The sequence below is a fragment of the Anabrus simplex genome, chromosome 3 (genome assembly GCF_040414725.1).
Source record: "Anabrus simplex isolate iqAnaSimp1 chromosome 3, ASM4041472v1, whole genome shotgun sequence".
Lineage (NCBI taxonomy): Eukaryota > Metazoa > Arthropoda > Insecta > Orthoptera > Tettigoniidae > Anabrus > Anabrus simplex.
In genome coordinates, this window is record NC_090267.1 from 138,084,271 (window position 1) to 138,103,483 (window position 19,213).

Genomic DNA, 19,213 nt, shown 5'->3' on the forward strand with positions numbered 1-19,213 from the left:
GTAGGCTAAACGGTGATTTCTTGAAATCGGGATCAGTTGATTTATAATTGTGCCAGCCGTCAGCATCAAGCACATGTTGGGTTACGGTACACAAGCCGAACATCGCCAGTTCACTTTTAGGGTACAAGGAAGGTGAAGAGGTGCTGCGAAAATACTGTAGTTTACATTGAACAGTAAACTATATATGACTAGAAGAGCACATGGTGTCCACGTTTGTTTACTATCACTCGACCTTTTGTGTGCCTGAGTGGACAGCTGACGGCTACACTGCCCTCTAAATAATAGATTATTGACTGACTGTCAAATAATATCTGGATTCTACAAAGTTCCACGCTGAACTAAAAGATGGCAGTACAGTATAGCATCGTTTATTTTGTTGGCTAAGAAACGGCAGACGAGCGGTGGGCGACCCGACATGCGACCGGAACGGAAATATCGTAATGTCGGGCCTCACCCGACAGACGAGTGATAAGGGTTAATATTTAATGAATGTGTTAGGGTCCAGGTCACAGATAACTGCGGTGCATTTGCTCAATGTTGAACAGACTTTTTTTTTTTGCTAGGGGCTTTACGTCACACCAACACAGATAGGTCTTATGGCGACGATGGGAATGGGATAGGAAAGGCCTAGGAGTTGGAAGGAAGCGGCTGTGGCCTTAATTAAGGTACAGCCCCAGCATTTGCCTGGTGTGAAAATGGGAAACCATGGAAAACCATCTTCAGGGCTGCCGATAGTGGGATTCGAACCTACTATCTCCCGGATGCAAGCTCACAGCCGCGCGGAACAGAGCTTTAAGATAATGCATAAAATCTTGAAGTCGAGGAATACTGTGAGGTTCTGATTTGTTACTGTGGATATAAAAAACATATGTTAAAATATTTGTAGTTGAATCGTCGATGCCTTTTTGAAGGAATGCCTTCTCAATAATCTAACTCCTAAATTTTTAAGAGCCTACAACAAAAAACATAGGTCAACAATCCAAACACGTAACACCCATAATAAAACCAACAAAATATGGCTGAAGGAAGAAATAAAGTTCCTATATAGGAAAAAGACCTTTTTAAACACTTAGCTCTACGAGTCACACTTAGATGCAGCGCGTGATCTTCCATCCACTTATGATTAACCAAACTAATGAACAACCAGAAAAACAAACCTAACAATAACTCTACCCAATGCCAACAAATCAACCAATTAAAAGAGAACAAAAACTAACAGTCTCATAGTTACACAAGCGGACAAAGGAAATACTACAGTCTTCTTAGACAAGGAAGACCTATGTCAAAAAAATCACCAACTTTTTTCAAGAATGAAATTACAGAATAATCAAAAAAGACCCCACCCAAAGAACACAGAAAAATCTGAAACTTTTACTTAAGAACACTCCATTTATACTCAGCAAACAAGATTCCAGTAAATTAATAAGTATGAATTCCAAGCTTCCAACTGCAAGGGCACTCCCTAAAATCCATAAAGGAAACACCCCAGTAAGACCAATAATTAATTTTAGATGTAGCCCTACCTACAAATTAGCACAATTCATCCAAAAATTCATAAAAATACACTATGTCCTTCAAGCAAAATCTTCCGTTAAAAACACATCAGAATTTTGTAACAACACCAAAAAACTCACAATTCAATCTTATCATTCATTAGCATCCTTCGACATCAAGAATATGTACTCGAGTATTCCTTTAGACGAGACCATTCTACAGAGTAACTTGCAACAGCACAGTAAATTAAGTAGACTTGAAATAGAAGAATTTATTAGTTTGGTTAAATTTACGTTCAGTAATAATTGTTTTGTTTTTAACGGGATAATATATCAGCAAAACGGCCTTCCAATGGGATCTCCAGCATCAGGCATCATGGCGGACATTTATTTAGACCATCTGGAGCATACACACATCAGCAAAATGGTGCACATTTTCTTCTGGACAAGATTTGTTGATGACACCTTCAGAATTTTAGATGGAAGACATACCAACAGCCTAACCATACTGTATGAGTTAAACAAGTTGAGTCACCATATACATTTCACATTAGAAACAGAATCCAACCATTCTTTAAATTTTCTAGACTTAAGTCACAAGAAATCAACACTTCCTTTCTTATGACATATACAGGAAGCCTACACAAACCAACAGTACTATCATACAACTTTCAGTCCACCCTAATTCCCATTTAAAAAAATAAATTCAAAAAAGCTGCTTTTTATAGCTTGATCCACATCTCATCCCAACGTTAAAAAAACAAAAACAAAAAAAAAAAACAAAAAACCCCTGGATACCATCAGGGCAATAGCTTATTCTAATCATGATTTCCAAAAATTGACGCCTGCCTGGCCACTAGCCATGCGTCTTGGTGGGTGTGCTATTTACCAACTGATGAGCCCAACTTAGCACACTGGGGCGAAACGCTGGCAACCAGGAATGAGTTAGCTGGAAAATTTATACGTAATGTCCAATTATATTGGTATTATAAATTTACTCATTCTGAACAAATATTTGAGGTTCCTTATGGGAATCCACATCTATATCATGTACTATGGATCCATCTTCTCTCTCTGATGCCTTGATTTTTTCTTTATTGATTCTTTTCGATTTTATTACTGTGTATAATAGTTTCTGATTTCCTTGACTATCTTGCTCAGTTTTGTTGGTAAACCTCTCCAAACATTTCTCCTTTTCTTCCGTGATACGCCTCCTTACTTGTAGTTTCAATCTTTTGTATTCCACATGTGTAGTTTCAATCTTTTGTATTCCACATGTAACGTATCTTATTCTCAGCCCTCTGATGCATTTTTTTGCTTTTCCTTATCCATTTCTTTCTTCACCTTGTTCCTTTCTTTTATTTCTTTTTTTATTTTGTCTGTCCACCACCGTGTCTCCTTTCCCTTAACCTTTGCTTTTGTTTTCCTGCATACCTCAATTGGTGCTTCCACAAATGTCTGTCTTAAATTGTCCCACTCTTCTTCTCCACTTTGTATTTCTGTGTTGGGCAACTTCCTTTTTATACAATCTTGGAATGCCAGTCTTTTATCCTCCTCCTCCAATTCCCAAATCCTGATCTTTGGTTTCTTCTTCAATACAATTTTAGAGGTTTTTACTTGTTTTAATTCCACAATTAATAATCTGTGATCACCTTCCATACTTTCACTGGGTATTATCTTCGTATTCATGACGTATCTTCCCCATTCTCGGTCTGTTATTATAAAATTGATGAGTGTTCCATATTGTCCATCCCAACTATATTGGCTGATCACTTCCCACATGAGCATTCATATCTCCCATTATCATGATCCCATTTCCAACAATATGTGTTTCCAGTTCATTGAGGAACTCTTCTTTTTCTTCCACGCTACATCCTGTCTATGGAGCATACACTGGTATTATCTTCAGTAGTTCCTTGTTTACATGTATGTGCATTATTATAGTTCTTTCATTTACATACTCAACTTCAGCTATTGGTTCAACATTTTGATTCACTACAAATCCCACGCCATTTCTTTTCTCTTTACTGTTACCCATCCAGTACAATGTGTACCCCTTGCTTAGTTTCTTCAATTCCTTTTCCTTTCCATTTTACTTAACTTATGTATTATGTATTATATATTGTGTTTAATGGTGGAACATCCATCAATTAATTCCTGTTATAAATGTTATACGTCAACACGGAAATGAAAATCATAACTTATGATGCTATTTCCATTCAGTAGCTGTCAGTCTTGATAGCAAAAGTCTATTCCAGAGATCATGAACTATTACTTTATAGATATGATATTGCTCAGGACTTGCAAAAAATTTTAAATACTACTGTTATCATATGCCATTCTTGGAATAAACTCACTAAAAGATTTCTGACATATGATGGCAAAGGATTAATCATATATCAGTTGCAGATAATATGTGGAATATTGAGGTTAGAGCTGAGAAAAATTGGTCGTTAATTATCTTATTCTAGTACTTCACCAATGCAAAATACATTTGAAAAGTAAAAGATTATCTTTGAAAATTTATACGAGAAATACATTGCTGCATTATAAATTTATGAAACATTGAGGATGACCATAGGAATGGATTTAATTTACTGAATTCAATTTTGTAGGTACTATGCTCATGTATGGCGGCGGCAGTTTCAATGGTTACCATTGTGGATGAAAGGTGAAGCAACCATTAAACAGCCTGTATTTGTTAGTGATGTGGCAGCAGCCATTGTGAATGCCATTAAAGATCCAGATTCTTCTGGGAAAATATTCCAGGCTGTTGGGTAAGTTTATATAGCTTTAAATAACTGTTTAACTTTTTGTTAAATTGTATCGCATTGAATATGTTAAAATTCATGAAAGGTAAGGTAGTGTAAAGATGTAAAATTAGAAAAGATGTAACATTGTATCAACTTACTGGTGCAATTGTACAACAGAAGTTTTCATCAGAGAACATGACATCATTAATCATTTTGCTGTCAAACCTATGTGGGTTATCATCATCAATTCACCACTCCAGTAAGTAAGTCAAGTGCGGGTGTTTACAAGCTTTTTCCAGTTCATCCTGTCTATCCACAGCTGATGTTTTACTTTTTGCTGCCAATTTAAATAATGTTTTGCAAGGTCTTTGAAATTTGCTTTTCCCAACCATCACGAGGTCTCCCTCTGGACCTCTCGCCAACAACATTCCTTTCATAGTATGCTAATGGGGTCCTGTTTGGAGCCACCATTCTCATGTCCACACCATCATAATCTGCTTAATTTAAAAGTTTTCAACAGACTGTTATCCAGTCCAAGTTGTTGCTGAATATTCTCATTCCCTTTTTTTCTTCCCTTTTTTTAAAAGACAAGAACAAAGGAATTTAATTTCTTTGGCCTGTACTTAACTTTTTGGAGGTAGAGTCAAAATTGCTGCTTCCAGTACATATGTTAGAATTGGTACAAGGTACGATTTGAACAAAGTGATCTTAGAAGCTTCGGGAAATGTGCCATCCCAAAGTAATTAATTATTAATGAATGGAGTAGTAGAATTTGTATGCAGTTTGTACCTATTGCCTATTTTTTGTTTTATGGTATTGTCAGAAGAAACAAAGCTCCCTAATTATTTGAAGTTATTAATAATATCTACTTCTTCATTTTTGCACTCTCAGATGGACTGCTGCTGGATTTCACTAAACGAATGGTTTTAGTTCAGCTGATGGTCATTCCCGTTCTTTCAAATTCTTCTTGCCAAAGATCTAGTTTAGCTTGGAACTTCTGCTTCTATCTTACCCCATAGCATAACATCATCAACAAATAACAAGTGCATTTGTTGTCTGATCCTTCCTTTTTACTGCCATAACTTCATCCATTATAATAATGAAGAGAAGTGGTTGTAGACAACTTCCTTGCTGGACTCTGCTCTTGGTTTCAGAACAACTTGACCTGCCTCTTTGAATTTTCGCAGGGCTCTTAGTCTTCTAAAGAACTTCATATCTGTTCCGTATTGAACTGAGAATCACAAAAGTAATTTTAATATAAGTAATTCCACCTTTTCAATACATACAAAACTGTTGCACGTAAATTATACTGTAACAAATTACTTTTGGGGCTCTTTGTCTCCCGATATAGTAGTTTTACTCTATTATCTCATCTGGCACATCTTTGTCTCAGACATTCCCATACGTGTTACATGGTACGTGATCATATGCCTTCTCAGTATCCGAGAATAAAACTATAACAATTCTATTCTTATCCCAGTATTTTTCAAAGAACATTCTTGTAAAAAAATGAGGTCTGGGTTTGATTTGTCTGGTCTAAATCCATGTTCTTCTTCCTCAAAGGTAGGTCCAACAAATGTTCTTTTTTTTTTTCTCCATGATGGACTTGTAGTTGTTACACTTGCTTTCAATTGCCTTTTTTAAATAGTGGAAAGGTCACACTTTGCCTCCATTCACTGGGGATTTCATTTTCACACATCTGCCAACAACATGCAGGTCCAGACTAGAGGTTCCCAGTTTACCCAAAATCTGCCTCCCCCATCCTTGCCCGATCTCCATTGGACTTGATCAGAAGTGTAGCAAGAAAAGTGCCACTGGCACGGATTTGTTTTAAGGAGGATTCAGACTTGCTAGGAAGTGACCCTCACACTGTGGTCTTGGCGCCCATATCCTGCAACATATGTGAGATGAGATGTGCAGGGTTAAACACCGAGATTGCAGCGGACTGCTGCAGACTCAAGTTATGAATGAGTAGCGCCTTCACAGTGCTGGTATGACCTCATCTGCCTCCACAACCGTTGGGAATCGAAGTGAGAGGTTCCTACTCTGCTTGTTTGTTGTTGGGTCTTCAAGTGATGGATTCCAGTACCATTTCTTCCACTGAGGGGACCATCAGTCCACCTAAGGGAGCTCCTCCATTCAAGAGAGTGCTGCCCAACACTCAGCGTTAGCAGTTTTACAGCTGGATGCCAAACCAGCCAACCCTCCTCCTTTCTCATTTCAGATTGGGGCTGGACAATGGCAGAGAAATGAGAAATGGGTTTTTTGGCACTATGGTATACCGTATAATCTCAAGTACCACCCGCACTGTTTTTTCAAAAATATCACTTCCAAAATTGGGTGCGGGTCTTATTTAAAATTTTGGGAAATTTATCTTTCCGAATGCGTGTAAATCGGGCATCACCGCCAGCACGGCTTGGCAACAATGCTCTCTTCGCTCTCAGTATACGCTACTTCCGCGCTTGGTGTCAGTCTCACGCACGTTCTCGGAGCATTAATGTGAATTGAAGCGATGCGCCAAATAGGGGTCTAACCACCAAAATCTCTATTATGAGTTAATTGCAAGAAATGCCATTTTGGACTGGAGTTAGATCCCTTTTCCGCACGAGACAGAAGTTCTCCACCCTCTAGAACAGCAACAAGTTCTGAATTCTTCCACATGACTAGGCCACTATGCAGGAACGTCCGTACAGAGCCTTATTCCAATGAAACCTCACGTTCAGAAAAAATGTTGGTTAGATCCCTTTTCGGCGCATTGCTTCAATTCCACAAAGTGTTTGCGATCTTTTACTGCGAGTGAGAAACTGAAAGTAGTTCGGGAAGCCGAAATTATTGGAAATCATGCCGCAGGTAGGAAATACGATATTGACGAGTTGAGTCATGTATTCGCTATTGGAGAAAGAAGAAAAAAGTGCTATTAACATGTAGTGGTGATCGTAGAGCTTTTCGTACAGTACAGTTTCCAGAAATTGAAAAAAAACTTTGTGACAGAAAGGCGGGAATTGGGATATGGTGTGTCAACCGAAATGTATCAGCTAAAGGCATTAGAGATCGCAAAGGAACTTTCAACAGAAGGGTTTAAGGCAAGCTGAGGATGAGTTTGTAATTTTTATAAAAGAAATGGGTTGAACGTTACAAAGGCGTACCTCAATTTCACAGTGTCTTCCTGGTGCCTACGATGAGAAGTTATTGTTTCAGCGTCACATAATTCGGTTGCGGAAGGAAAATGCATATTTGCTTTCCCAAATTGGCAATGCAGATCAGACGCCAGTCTACTTTGAAATGCCAGTGGAATGTTAAGGGTGTGAAAAGTGTTACCATTAGAACAGACAGTAATGAAAAACAACGGTGTACAGTAATGTTGTGTATTCTCGCTGACTTAACCAAATTACCACCGTACATTGTTCTTAAGCAAAAGACGCTTCCTAAAAATCTACCCGCTGGTGTTATCGGCAGATCTCAGAACTCTGGCTGGATGGACAGTTCACTTGTGGAAGACTGGGTAAAGTGTGTCTGGCAACGTCGGCCTGGTGCATTATTGGGACAAAAGAGCTTCCTTGTTCTCGACAGTTACCGCGGCCACACAACAGATGATGTGAAGAAACATATCAAGGATAGGAAAACCGACCTAGCAGTCATTCCGAGCGGGATGACGTCTGTGCTACAGCCGCTGGATGTCCGCATGAACCGTCCATTTAAAGCAGCCTTGAAACAGCTCTATACAGAATGGATGGCAGCCGATAATCATACACCGATGACAACTGGTCGCATTCAGCACCCGGAAGTTCAGCTGCTGTGTTCGTGGATTTTGACGGCATGGAATCGTATCCCTGGAGACCTCATACGGAAGAGCTTCAGGAAATGTAGCATTTCTAATGCTATGGATGGCAGCGACGACTACATTTTGTGGGAAGGTAATGGTGATGAAAGTTCCGAAGTTGGTACTGATGATGCTGATGAACGAACTCGTTGGATATCGTTCTGGAAATGTTTGTTTACTTTTATTTGTATTTTCCAATCATTTGATGTGTGTTATTAAAGATTGTAGGCCTAAATAATTTTAACTTAACTTTTTTTAAAAATTTTGTTCTTTCAAAATAAGGGTGCAGGTCTTATTTGGTGGCGGGTGGTATTCAAGATTATACGGTATTATGATGATGATGATGATGACGACGACGATGATATGCGCTGTGATCCCGTTGTTAAGGCAAGAGTCACACTCGCAGAAATGCCCATTTACACTTGCCCCTTTGATAGTGGGGCTTTCCTTTGCATTACTTCATCTTACTTATGCCAGGCTTATCACATTCCTCTTTCCTACCTAACCTGCCTTGGTTTACTTGTTTCCTTTCACTCCTATTGTATTATTGGCAGACTTGGATAGTCGCTAGCTCTCTGTTGCCAGGATAGCTGGATTGATCCTGGCTCAAGTCAGTCACATTTGAAAATATTTAGATGTGACAGCTCAACAGTATGGGCTTTTGTCACTTTACAAAACTCAGAACATAATTCTGATACTGTAGTATCTTAAAATCTGTAGGCATTGGAAGGGATATTACACAAATGATTTACTAGCTAAACCAGGTCACGCTTCGCTATGCCTCAGTCTGATATGAAATTAATGTGTAAGAAAATAAAAGTATTCTAGCAAACATAAGATCAATCGCACTTTTGAACATCCAAATTAAATTACTGTTGTCGTGTAACATTTTTTTACAGTGACTCAACAATATGCCTTCCGATTCCAATAGATATTTGGCAGCGTGCATTCAATTGGCCATTTTCATCTCCGATGAAATAGATTTTCAAGAAATATGATTATTGCTGGGAAAAAGAAGCAAGGACTAATGATGTTTGGTAAATTTGTCCCTTAATTGTAAATATCGGCATAAAATTCTCTGCTATATCGTTAGCACCGAGTAAAGTCATCTGAAAACAGAAATTGTATTTTTTTATGTTTTTGAGGAAATGTTTTGAATCATCAGTAATTCCTTTTAGCGAACTTTTCTTTTGGCTGCTCATGTTCAGGTAGCTTCACTTTTCTGATCGCGCAGCACATTCCCTAGCTTTCTCCTTTAAATTTCATTGCTGTGCAGTGTAGTTTTTCCGATTTGAACAAATTTATATGAGGTATTGTATTGAATGTCCGTTTGGTATGAAGAAAACAATTCGGTGATATGAAATTCGATCATTCAGATATTGCAAATGCATACGTCTTCGCTGTTGGTCTAATTGTTCTTGGCGTTGTTGAAATGATTGTGCTGCACTCTCTCTTCTCGATTCAACCCGTAAGACTTCAAAGTCTTTCTTCCTGCTGATCTGCCGATTCTTCTGCTCGCTTTTGAGAAGTTCTGATGCTAACACATTCATTGTCATCTAAATGTTCTTGATCAGTGTGGTTTGATATCCATTGATGTTCTGTGATTGTGTGTTGAAAACAGCGGCCTATGTTCAAACGTGGGAGAGGCATTACAGATGATTAGCGAATGTGGTACTATGACTTAAGACTAAAGGCTGCCGTACTATGACTAAGAATGTGTTATTATTACTTAAGGATATGAAGCTCTGTCATTTAGATATTGCTACTGCATACGTCTTTGCTGTTGATCTAACTGTTCTTGGCGTTGTTGAGACTATTATGCTGCTCTTCTTCTCCATTCAACTCATCAAACTCGTACTATGGCTGGCGAAAGCACAGACGACAATAGACTACTTTTAGAGTTTTTCGAGCACAGGATACATTTATTCATATTTATTCACATTTACAATAACAGGCAATGAGTTGTGTAGTTCCATGAAAGTACATCTCGATTACGGCATGTTGGATTCCGTTTTCAAATAACAGGCAATGAGTTGCCTAATTACATGAACCACCTAGCAAGAAAGATCCTTCATAAAACATGGCAGCATGTTCCCATCCTCCTATATACAGCAATTCATACCGGACTATAATGATATAGTATAAGTTGTTTTCGCCTAGCGACAGTCTGTCAGTCAAGGTCGATCCAATCTTGGGGTGGCTTTGTGATTAAATTCATTCCATAAAATTACTCATTATAAAAAACTATCTTATCTGATTTGTTCAAAGCACTTCCTAAACACTCTTGTATCCAAATGCAATGTTGTGTTAAAATTTCAAGTCAATCGATCGACTACTTTTAGAGTTTTGCGATCACAAACATACGCAGGCTGAATTTTTATATATAAAGTTTTATTTATTTATTTATTTATTTATTTATTTATTTATTTATTTATTTATTTATTTATTTATTTATTTATTTATTTATTTATTTATTTATTTATTTATTTCCTACAATTCTTTGTCTTATGCATCTTCCTCACTTAAATGTCTCCTTGACATGCTCCTTCATTCACCATCCTTCCACCCACCATTTTCTAAGTTTTCTCTGTTTCCTGTTTTGCCCTCAGCTTTCCAGTTTAGCACATCTTAGAAACTCTTCCGTTCTTTTCACATGTCCGAACCATTTTAATCTTTGTTCCCTACAGTCATTTCCTACACATTCTTCTCTCTTATGATTTCTCAGGTTTTAATGTTCCTTCATTGATTTTTATTATTATTATTATTATTATTATTATTATTATTATTATTATTATTATTATTATTAACAACAAGCGAGTTGGCCGTGTGGTTAGAGGCGCACAGCTATGAGCTTGCACCCGGGAGATAGTGGGTTTGAACCCCACTGTCAGCAGCCCTAAAGATGGTTTCCCATTTTCACACCAGGCAAATGCTAGGGCTGTGCCTTAACCCTTCAGTCCCAATGTCACTTTAGATTAACATACATGCACTAAACTTATTATTTTCCCCTGAGTTCCAATGTTGCTGTGAATTAACTACATGTGTACGCTTCCATAATCAGTCAATAGATGGCAGAAAAGTCTTATATAATTTCTCTTAGATAAAAAAAGTTGACAGTGGTGTACTGCATGGTCATGGAGGATTATATCTTGCTGTTTACATTCTGCATTTTCTGAGTGAGTGTATGTTGCATTAGGAATGTACTTACTTTGGTGTAAAAAGCTTTAAAAATACCCTGTGCACCAGGTAAACTTAAATTTAGAAATATTACTTTTTTTTTGTAGATAGGTTTGATGTTGTTAGTCTAAAGCAACATTCGGACTCAAGGGGTAAACTGTGTTACCATATCCTAACCTCAAAGCAATACTGAGCAAAATAAAGCATTCAGGGAGGGAACTGAAAGAGACAGAAATTGAGGATATTCTTGAGCAGCTTGTTGACGGGACGTCTGACTTCGAAGATAGTGATTCGGCTGTTCGATAGGAAGGCTAACAACTTTATTTCTACATATATGTAGGTGTAGGTCCAGAAGATAAGACAACGATAGAGACAGTCAGAAAAGAAAACTGTGGGAACAGACTGTCTCCAAGTGGTGAAATAATATACAGTAGAACCTCGATAATTCGAAATCGGTTAATTCAAAATCCCGCCTAACTCGAAGAAGCTCTCGTTCCCGGAAACATGAGATACAGTTTTGCATGTTGTTTAAATTGTTTAGTTCGAAATACAGATAATTCGTAATTCGAAGTACAGTGTCTGCCCCATTACCGAAATTCAGACTTTTTAATTCGAAACTGCCTTTACATTTTAAAACAATAGTATTTTACAGAGTAATTTCAACTCGAAATTTATCCGCTCCGCGTCATAATAGAAGGGTATCTTGCCGCACTTACACTCACTTCGGTGGGTCTACAGTGCGCTTCATGATTGCTAAGTTGAATGAAATCGGAATTCTTTTGTATTCAACCTTTTAAGGAACGCCGTAATATCACGCAACAGGCAGTGTGCGGAAAAACAGAATCCGCGAACACTGGCGATGCCGACAGTTGACGAAAAAACGTGGCAAATATAATAAATTCGTAGGCACCGAACAATATTGACATTAGGCATAGATATCAAGGATAATTAAATAAAAAACCACCTATTCAATACTTTCCACGTTTAATGTGGTTATTATCTACATGATTTTATGTAGACTTATTTGGTCAGGTACATGTTTCACCCATTATTTTGGGCATCTTCAGCCTGTAAACAACCTTTAGGTCAAGGTTTGGGACCTTTTTAACCAATATAAACATACTAATATATACACTATATACAACATATACATTATATACAATATACATTATATACAACACCAGGAGTAGAAATGGTGACAAGACAGGCGCTGCCGGAACAGACAGATCCATCTAGTATTAACTGAACAAATATTCTTAAGATCCCTCCCAAAGACCAAGCAACACATCAACGGGAACAATTTTCACACAAGACTATCAAGTGTCTAGGATGTCTCTTCCCAATTAAGCAGCAGCCTAAAACTATGAAACAGCTAAATATTTTACTCTTGTCAATTCCTTGACATTACATGAGACCCAAAGTCAAGACGCTAACAGTTTCATTCACAACGTTTTTGACCAGTCTACCTACAACAATCGGCTTTTGAATCTCCACTTGTGCACGACAACACATTTAAATATTAGTTACATCAAGAACATGAAAATGAAAATCGTGGGTCAAACAAGCTCCAGTTTTAATATCACCCCTTCTCAAGAAAAAAGAGGATCCGTTTCATTTTATTTTTAGTTTTGAACATTTTAAGTTAACCAGAACTGCCAAGTTAAAACACATTCAATTTAAATTTATATTTTCAATCTTGACCAACCTACAATCAGTTCAAATCTCCACTTATTGTTGACGACACATCCTGTCACCAGACACGATACGTCAAGTACTTAATATGATATAGGGGTCACATAAACCCCGATATGCAATCCTCTTCACCGAAAAGAAGATCCGTTTTAGTTTTGGACATTTTCCATATTAGATAGATTAGGACCAAAAAACTTTACTGTATTGACTTATGTTTGTATATATTGTATATAATGTATATGTTGTATATAGTGTATATATTAGTATGTTTATATTGGTTAAAAAGGTCCCAAACCTTGACCTAAAGGTTGTTTACAGGCTGAAGATGCCCAAAATAATGGGTGAAACATGTACCTGACCAAATAAGTCTACATAAAATCATGTAGATAATAACCACATTAAACGTGGAAAGTATTGAATAGGTGGTTTTTTATTTAATTATCCTTGATATCTATGCCTAACGTCATCTTCAATACGGAACAATAATGAGAGTTGTTACTTGCAATATTGACATTGCCGGTGAAACTGCATTGCTTTATTTTAATGCGAGCCCAAACGGTCTTATTGTTTTAAAGGAGAAATTGCCAGCCTGGAAACTGTACAGTGTGAGGGATGGGGGTCATAGTAGTGTGTTGCAATGCGCATGGAAGCGAGATACTTTATTCCCTCGTCATAGGAAAGTTCGATAAACCACAATGTTTTAAGGGCGTCGGGCACTTACAAAGCATCTAAAAATGCAAACAGTACAGAAATTTAAAAAAATAATGCATTTGCTTAGGGGGACCGGCATAATTTATCTTCGTCTTTGAATTGTGTGATTTTTTTTCTTTTGTTGCGTGAGGTGGTTTGTCAGTGATTTATCCAAGTGCATTATTTGAACATTGTAAATGCACCTTGTTGGATACATTTCGGAAATAGTTTTTTCCATGGCATTTGAAAGGTTTAAACTGTGAATCGAGGTGATTGCAGGTATTAATGGGTCTTGGTACTTTGTGACGCGGCAAGTGTTTACATTTCTGAAGTACGAGAGAAGTGCCATGGCGGGAAATCGTACAAGGATAGAGTCATAGAAAAGTTCGATTTTAAGGGCATCGGGTACTTCCTTTGTAAATATAAGGCATCTAAAATGCATACAGTATAGTAATCCAATAAATAAAGCACTTGCACATGGGAGCCAGCATAGATTTCTCCTCGTCTTTGAATCGTGCTTTTTCTTTCTTTCTTTCTTTCTTTCTTTCTTTCTTTCTTTCTTTCTTTCTTTCTTTCGTTGCGTGAGGTTATGTTTGCCAGTGAAATATCCGAGTGCATTACTTGAATACTGTAAATGCACCTTCTTGGATACATTTTGGAAATAGTTCTTTTTTCATGGCATTTGAAAGGTATAAACTGTGAATAAAGGTTAACTGCATGCAGTAACGGGCAATAGAATATTTTGTAACGCGGCTAGGGTTGGTACTTCTGAATTGCGAATTGGCTGTTAATTCGAAATCACGTAATTCAAAGTCCAATTTTTGAGTCCCAACGACTTCGAATTAACAAGGTTTTACTGTAATCAGTTCATGGGGGAGTAGATCTAGCAGATATGTTGCTTGAGCTGTACAGAATAGACATTATATTGGTAAAGTGATATATGGGAATTTTGTTTTGGTGTATTAGTGTTGCAGTAGTCAGTGGTTGACTACTGTAATTTAAACATAAAAAGCAGCGTGGAGAAAAATGCATGTATTCCCTTGTACAATTTTAGTTAGAAATATCTCAAGCACTGACAAAGACAGAGAAGGTTTTGAATCGGAAGCATGGGCGACCAAATGACAGTCCATTTCCAGAACCCAGTCAAAAAACTTTGCTCCAAGACCAGTCGGTGATGTCAGGTATGACGCATATGGACACTGGCCTCCGTATGAAACGAAGAAAGGTCAATGTAAGTTTTGTCCTAGTGGAATCATCCAGATGACCTGCTCTAAATGCAGAGTTAATTTGTGCTCGACAGGAGCCAAGAACAGGTTCTTCCAATTTCATAACAAATAATTGAGGAAACATTATATTTTGATGCACGATTTACTGCTCTATTCACTTTTGTAGAATTGTATAATGAGCAATGTTAGATATAGCTTATTTTGTTTGCTAGATGTAATTTTCTGTACAGAACACCATCATGTAAATTGCTCTGTGAAATATGTATGTCGCATTTGAATGTTACCACAGGCTCCCAATGTTAACCGAGAGCAACATGCTGGATTTTCTGAATTTATGCGCAAAATTTTGAAAATTGTTAACCCTCAACTGGTATTATACGTCTGTGAGATGACTGCCCAACTTGCCGGTGGCCATCTCATCTCCTTCCGATGTTCTACTTATTTCTCCTTTTGTGTACCTTTCAGTTAGAGTGTAAATTCCATGCAGTGAAATTGACGTGACGTTTGCTCAGTTTCACCTTCAGTAAAAGCCTGGTAGAGCCGCCGCGCCGTCTCGCAGATGTATGATATCAGTTATGTGACTACTGTTCATGAGACGTATCAATCAATATTTAGTGTTCATTGTAATGATTACGGGTTAATATAATAGGTTCTTTCCAACACACAGTTTGCTGTCAGTACATGGACGCATCCATATATCGCTCTATACGCATGTGCTGACTTCGTATCAGTTCCGGGATCGATACACGATTGGATTGTGTTGGAATGGATTCTCGTTCATGAACTCCAAGGAATAGGAGTAACGGCAATTACTGTACTAACCTGGTGTAATGCCGATATTTTCCCATATTGCCCGTAATGTCTTTTATTATGCTCACATCTTTCATATCGATTTGTAATATCTTGAGCAACTCCTCAGCTAATGCGGAAATGCTTGAAAAACTCATTTTCATTATACTGAGGAACAGTTTCTTCCGAAAAATACATCATATTTCAATTATATTTTGTTTCACCTGGTAGCTTTTGTGCCTTCATATACTATAGGCCTAACGTAACACAATAATAAATAACTAAAGAAAGATGTTTAATTACCACCACCTAAATAATTAAGAAGTTAGTAAAATAACCACCTAATCGATACTTTATTATTGCCTCAGGCAAAATTGAATATAAATTAGCACTTACAGGACATGTTTCGACCACTTAGTGGTCCTCTTCAAGGCAAAATTCAATATAAATTAGCACTTACAGGACATGTTTCGACCACTTAGTGGTCCTCTTCAGCTGAGGCAATAATAAAGTCTCGATTAGGTGGTTATTTTACTAACTTCTTGATTATATTCATCGATACGGTCATGAAATGGACAACTTGTAATACCTAAATAATTTTCATTTCTTTTTCTTTTTGCAAAAAATAGTACCTCCTCTTCACTGGATGAAGAGTGTAAAAAATCGTCGTCACTAACCTCAGTAACCAAACAGCCGATTAATTTATTAATGGGAGAAGAGTGCACAGTGTGCGTAAAAACAGCTGATTAAGGAACTCCAAAGAAATCAGCGTACAATAGGAGGCAACGATAGAGTGTTTCTGCGCATGTCACAGAAATGTACGGCTCAGTACATGCTTTAGACTGCGGACTAGTTCCGACTGCCAGGGATCGGTGCAAAGAGTTAGTTGGAACGCCTGACTCCAGTACACGGACGACTACATGAACGCAATTTTGACTGTGTTGGAAAGGATTTTTCGTATTGCGCATGAGCAAGGAGACCATGTACTGGTACAGGGACTGTGTTGGAAAGAACCTAATATTGTTATTACTGATAGTTCTTTGTAATGAATTCTTAGGATATGGAGCCACGACCAAATCCATCTCAACAATCAGAACGTATTGGTTATTCTCAACGAGTCTGAGAGCATACCAACCAAGCTTCGAAATTGATTTGGAAGAAATGATTAATGACAAATTCGACAACAGTGATATGTATTGTATAATTTAGTAGTAAATACATGGAGTCTGACAGATACCGTACTACCAGTTACGTTACAAAATTATGTTATACCAGTCGAAGGTTAATAAACATGATCACTGTGTTCTAACACAACTGTTCTAAATGAGAAAAAATAATTCTCCCAAAAATAATAATTTGGGACCGAAAGGGTTAATTAAGGCCATGGTCACTTCCTCCCCACTCCTACCCCTTTCCTGTACCATCATTGCTGTAAGACCTATCTGTGCCTGTATGACATAAAGCCAGTTGTAACAATTTTTTTTCCCTTCTGTTTTCATGCCTTTGAAGGTCTTCCCTAATCAACAGCCAAGATCAAGCATCTTATGATTAGAGTTAAGAGGAGGATGATTATCTTTTATTTCTTCTTAAAACAGTAATGAGTACTACCTTGAATCATTTTCAGTTACATATTACACAGTTATGGCAAGTATTTGCTGTTAAGTATAGTTGTACCGAAGGGCCGAACTTTGTGGGAGTCCGGTCACTTGTTTCCTGCGCTTGGTGGTACCAACGGCAGATTGTGATTCGTAGCAAATGTCTGATATCAGCTAGAGACTGATAGAGATATACTTCCATAAGTAGTGACTAAACTTAACCTGAAACTGGAATTTATCATTGCTCACAATGTACAATATAAAAATTAAGTACTATTCGCTGGAAAGTTAAATACGAAGACGGTTCCCCCGCGTTTAGATTTGATCATATATTTGACCAATATAATAAATGAATAGATATAACGCTGACTTTTATTTGCTTCAGGCTTTCAATGAAATTAAAGTATGAAGGCTTTCACGGCCGGTGTCAATATAATAAAAATCTTCCGGGCTATTATGCCGTGGTCCACTCCTCTTGTTTCTACCAAACGTTTCGACTACTGCTGCGGTAGTCATCTTCTGTGGCGTCGTGTCGATGCGCTCTCTTGTATCCCGCTGGCGACTGCGAAAGTTGTTTGGGAAGCAGCTGCATTTATATGTAAGTGTGCGGCCTCCAGTTGGTTCGCGCCGTGCAGTCCGACATCCGATTGGATATCTGAAAGCACGACCTCCGATTGGGTCGCGCCGAGCAGTCTGCCGTCTGATTGGATCTCGGAGTGCACGACCTCCGATTGGGTCGTGCCAGGCAATGGATCCTCTGGTTGGTTGACTGTGATGTCCCTGATCTTAGTTAGCTTCGGTCATACATTATATAAAGGGGTGTACCAGGACTTGCTGAGTTTCAGTCCTTCCTCCTTTCTATTAAAGTTATCCGGATGTTTGTGTATTTCGATTGCTTCCCTGTAGAGACGTGCGTGAAAATGGGATGATGTGGCCAGTATGTCAGTATCCTGGTAACGGATCTCATGCTTTCCGTCAAGCAGTGCATGCTCTGCTACTGTTGATTTGTCGTATTGCCCCAAGCGACAGTTCCTTTTATGCTCCGTCAGACGAGTATTGACACTTCTGCCAGTCGTGCCAATATAAACAGCTCCACAGCTGCACGGTATCCTATAGACCCCAGTAGATGTTAGAGGGTCACGTGGATCTTTGGCAGAACGTAACATGTTTTGTAGCTGCCGGGTCGGCTGAAAAATGGTCTTAACATCGTGACGTTCAAGGAGCCTTCCAATACGATCTGTGACGTCACGAATATACGACAAATAAGCGATACCTTTCTTCCTGGGTTGTTCTCGTTTACTGTTAGCTGGCTGTCTTCTGGGGTGGAGTGCTCTCCTGACCTCTTGTACCGTGTAGCCATTGGTTTGTAAGGCTAGATCAAGATGCCGTAATTCCTTCTCGATGTAATCTGGTTCACAGACACGAAGGGCGCGATCCACCAAGGTCTTCATCATAGCACGCTTCTGGCCAGGATGGTGATTGGAATTTTTGTTTATGTATCGGTCTGTGTGTGTTGGTTTTCGGTATACTTGATGCCCTAGGGATCCATCATTCTTCCTCTTCACCAGCACGTCCAGGAAAGCTAATTCCCCATCCTTTTCCTTCTCCACAGTGAATTGTATACGAAGATGAATACTGTTCAGATGTGTAAGAAAGCTGTCCAGTTCCTCCTCTTCATGTCCCCATATCACAAAAGTGTCATCCATAAAGCGGAACCAACAGATGGGTTTATTTACAGCAGTCTTCAGGGCTTCCTCCTCAAAGAACTCCATATAAAAATTAGCAATAACAGGGTTAAGTGGGCTTCCCATGGCAACACCGTCTGTCTGTTCATAAAATTCATGTTTCCATTGGAAAAATGTCGTTGAAAGTACATGTTCCAATAAAACTATTATCTCCTCTGAAAAGAGATGTTGAATATATTCTAGGGTATCCTTGATTGGTACCATAGTGAACAGCGAGACGACGTCAAAACTAA

General features: G+C 38.2%; 1 protein-coding gene across 1 annotated transcript in view; it reads left to right on the forward strand.

Moving 5' to 3' along the window:
• The window catches only part of ND-39 (NADH:ubiquinone oxidoreductase subunit 39), an 83,996-nt gene that overhangs the window by 35,891 nt on the left and 28,892 nt on the right, over positions 1-19,213 (forward strand). Inside the window, exon 5 of the mRNA XM_067144217.2 lies at positions 4,109-4,270. Coding sequence (XP_067000318.2) covers positions 4,109-4,270 — 162 coding nt within the window. The remainder of the gene's footprint in view (positions 1-4,108; positions 4,271-19,213) is intronic.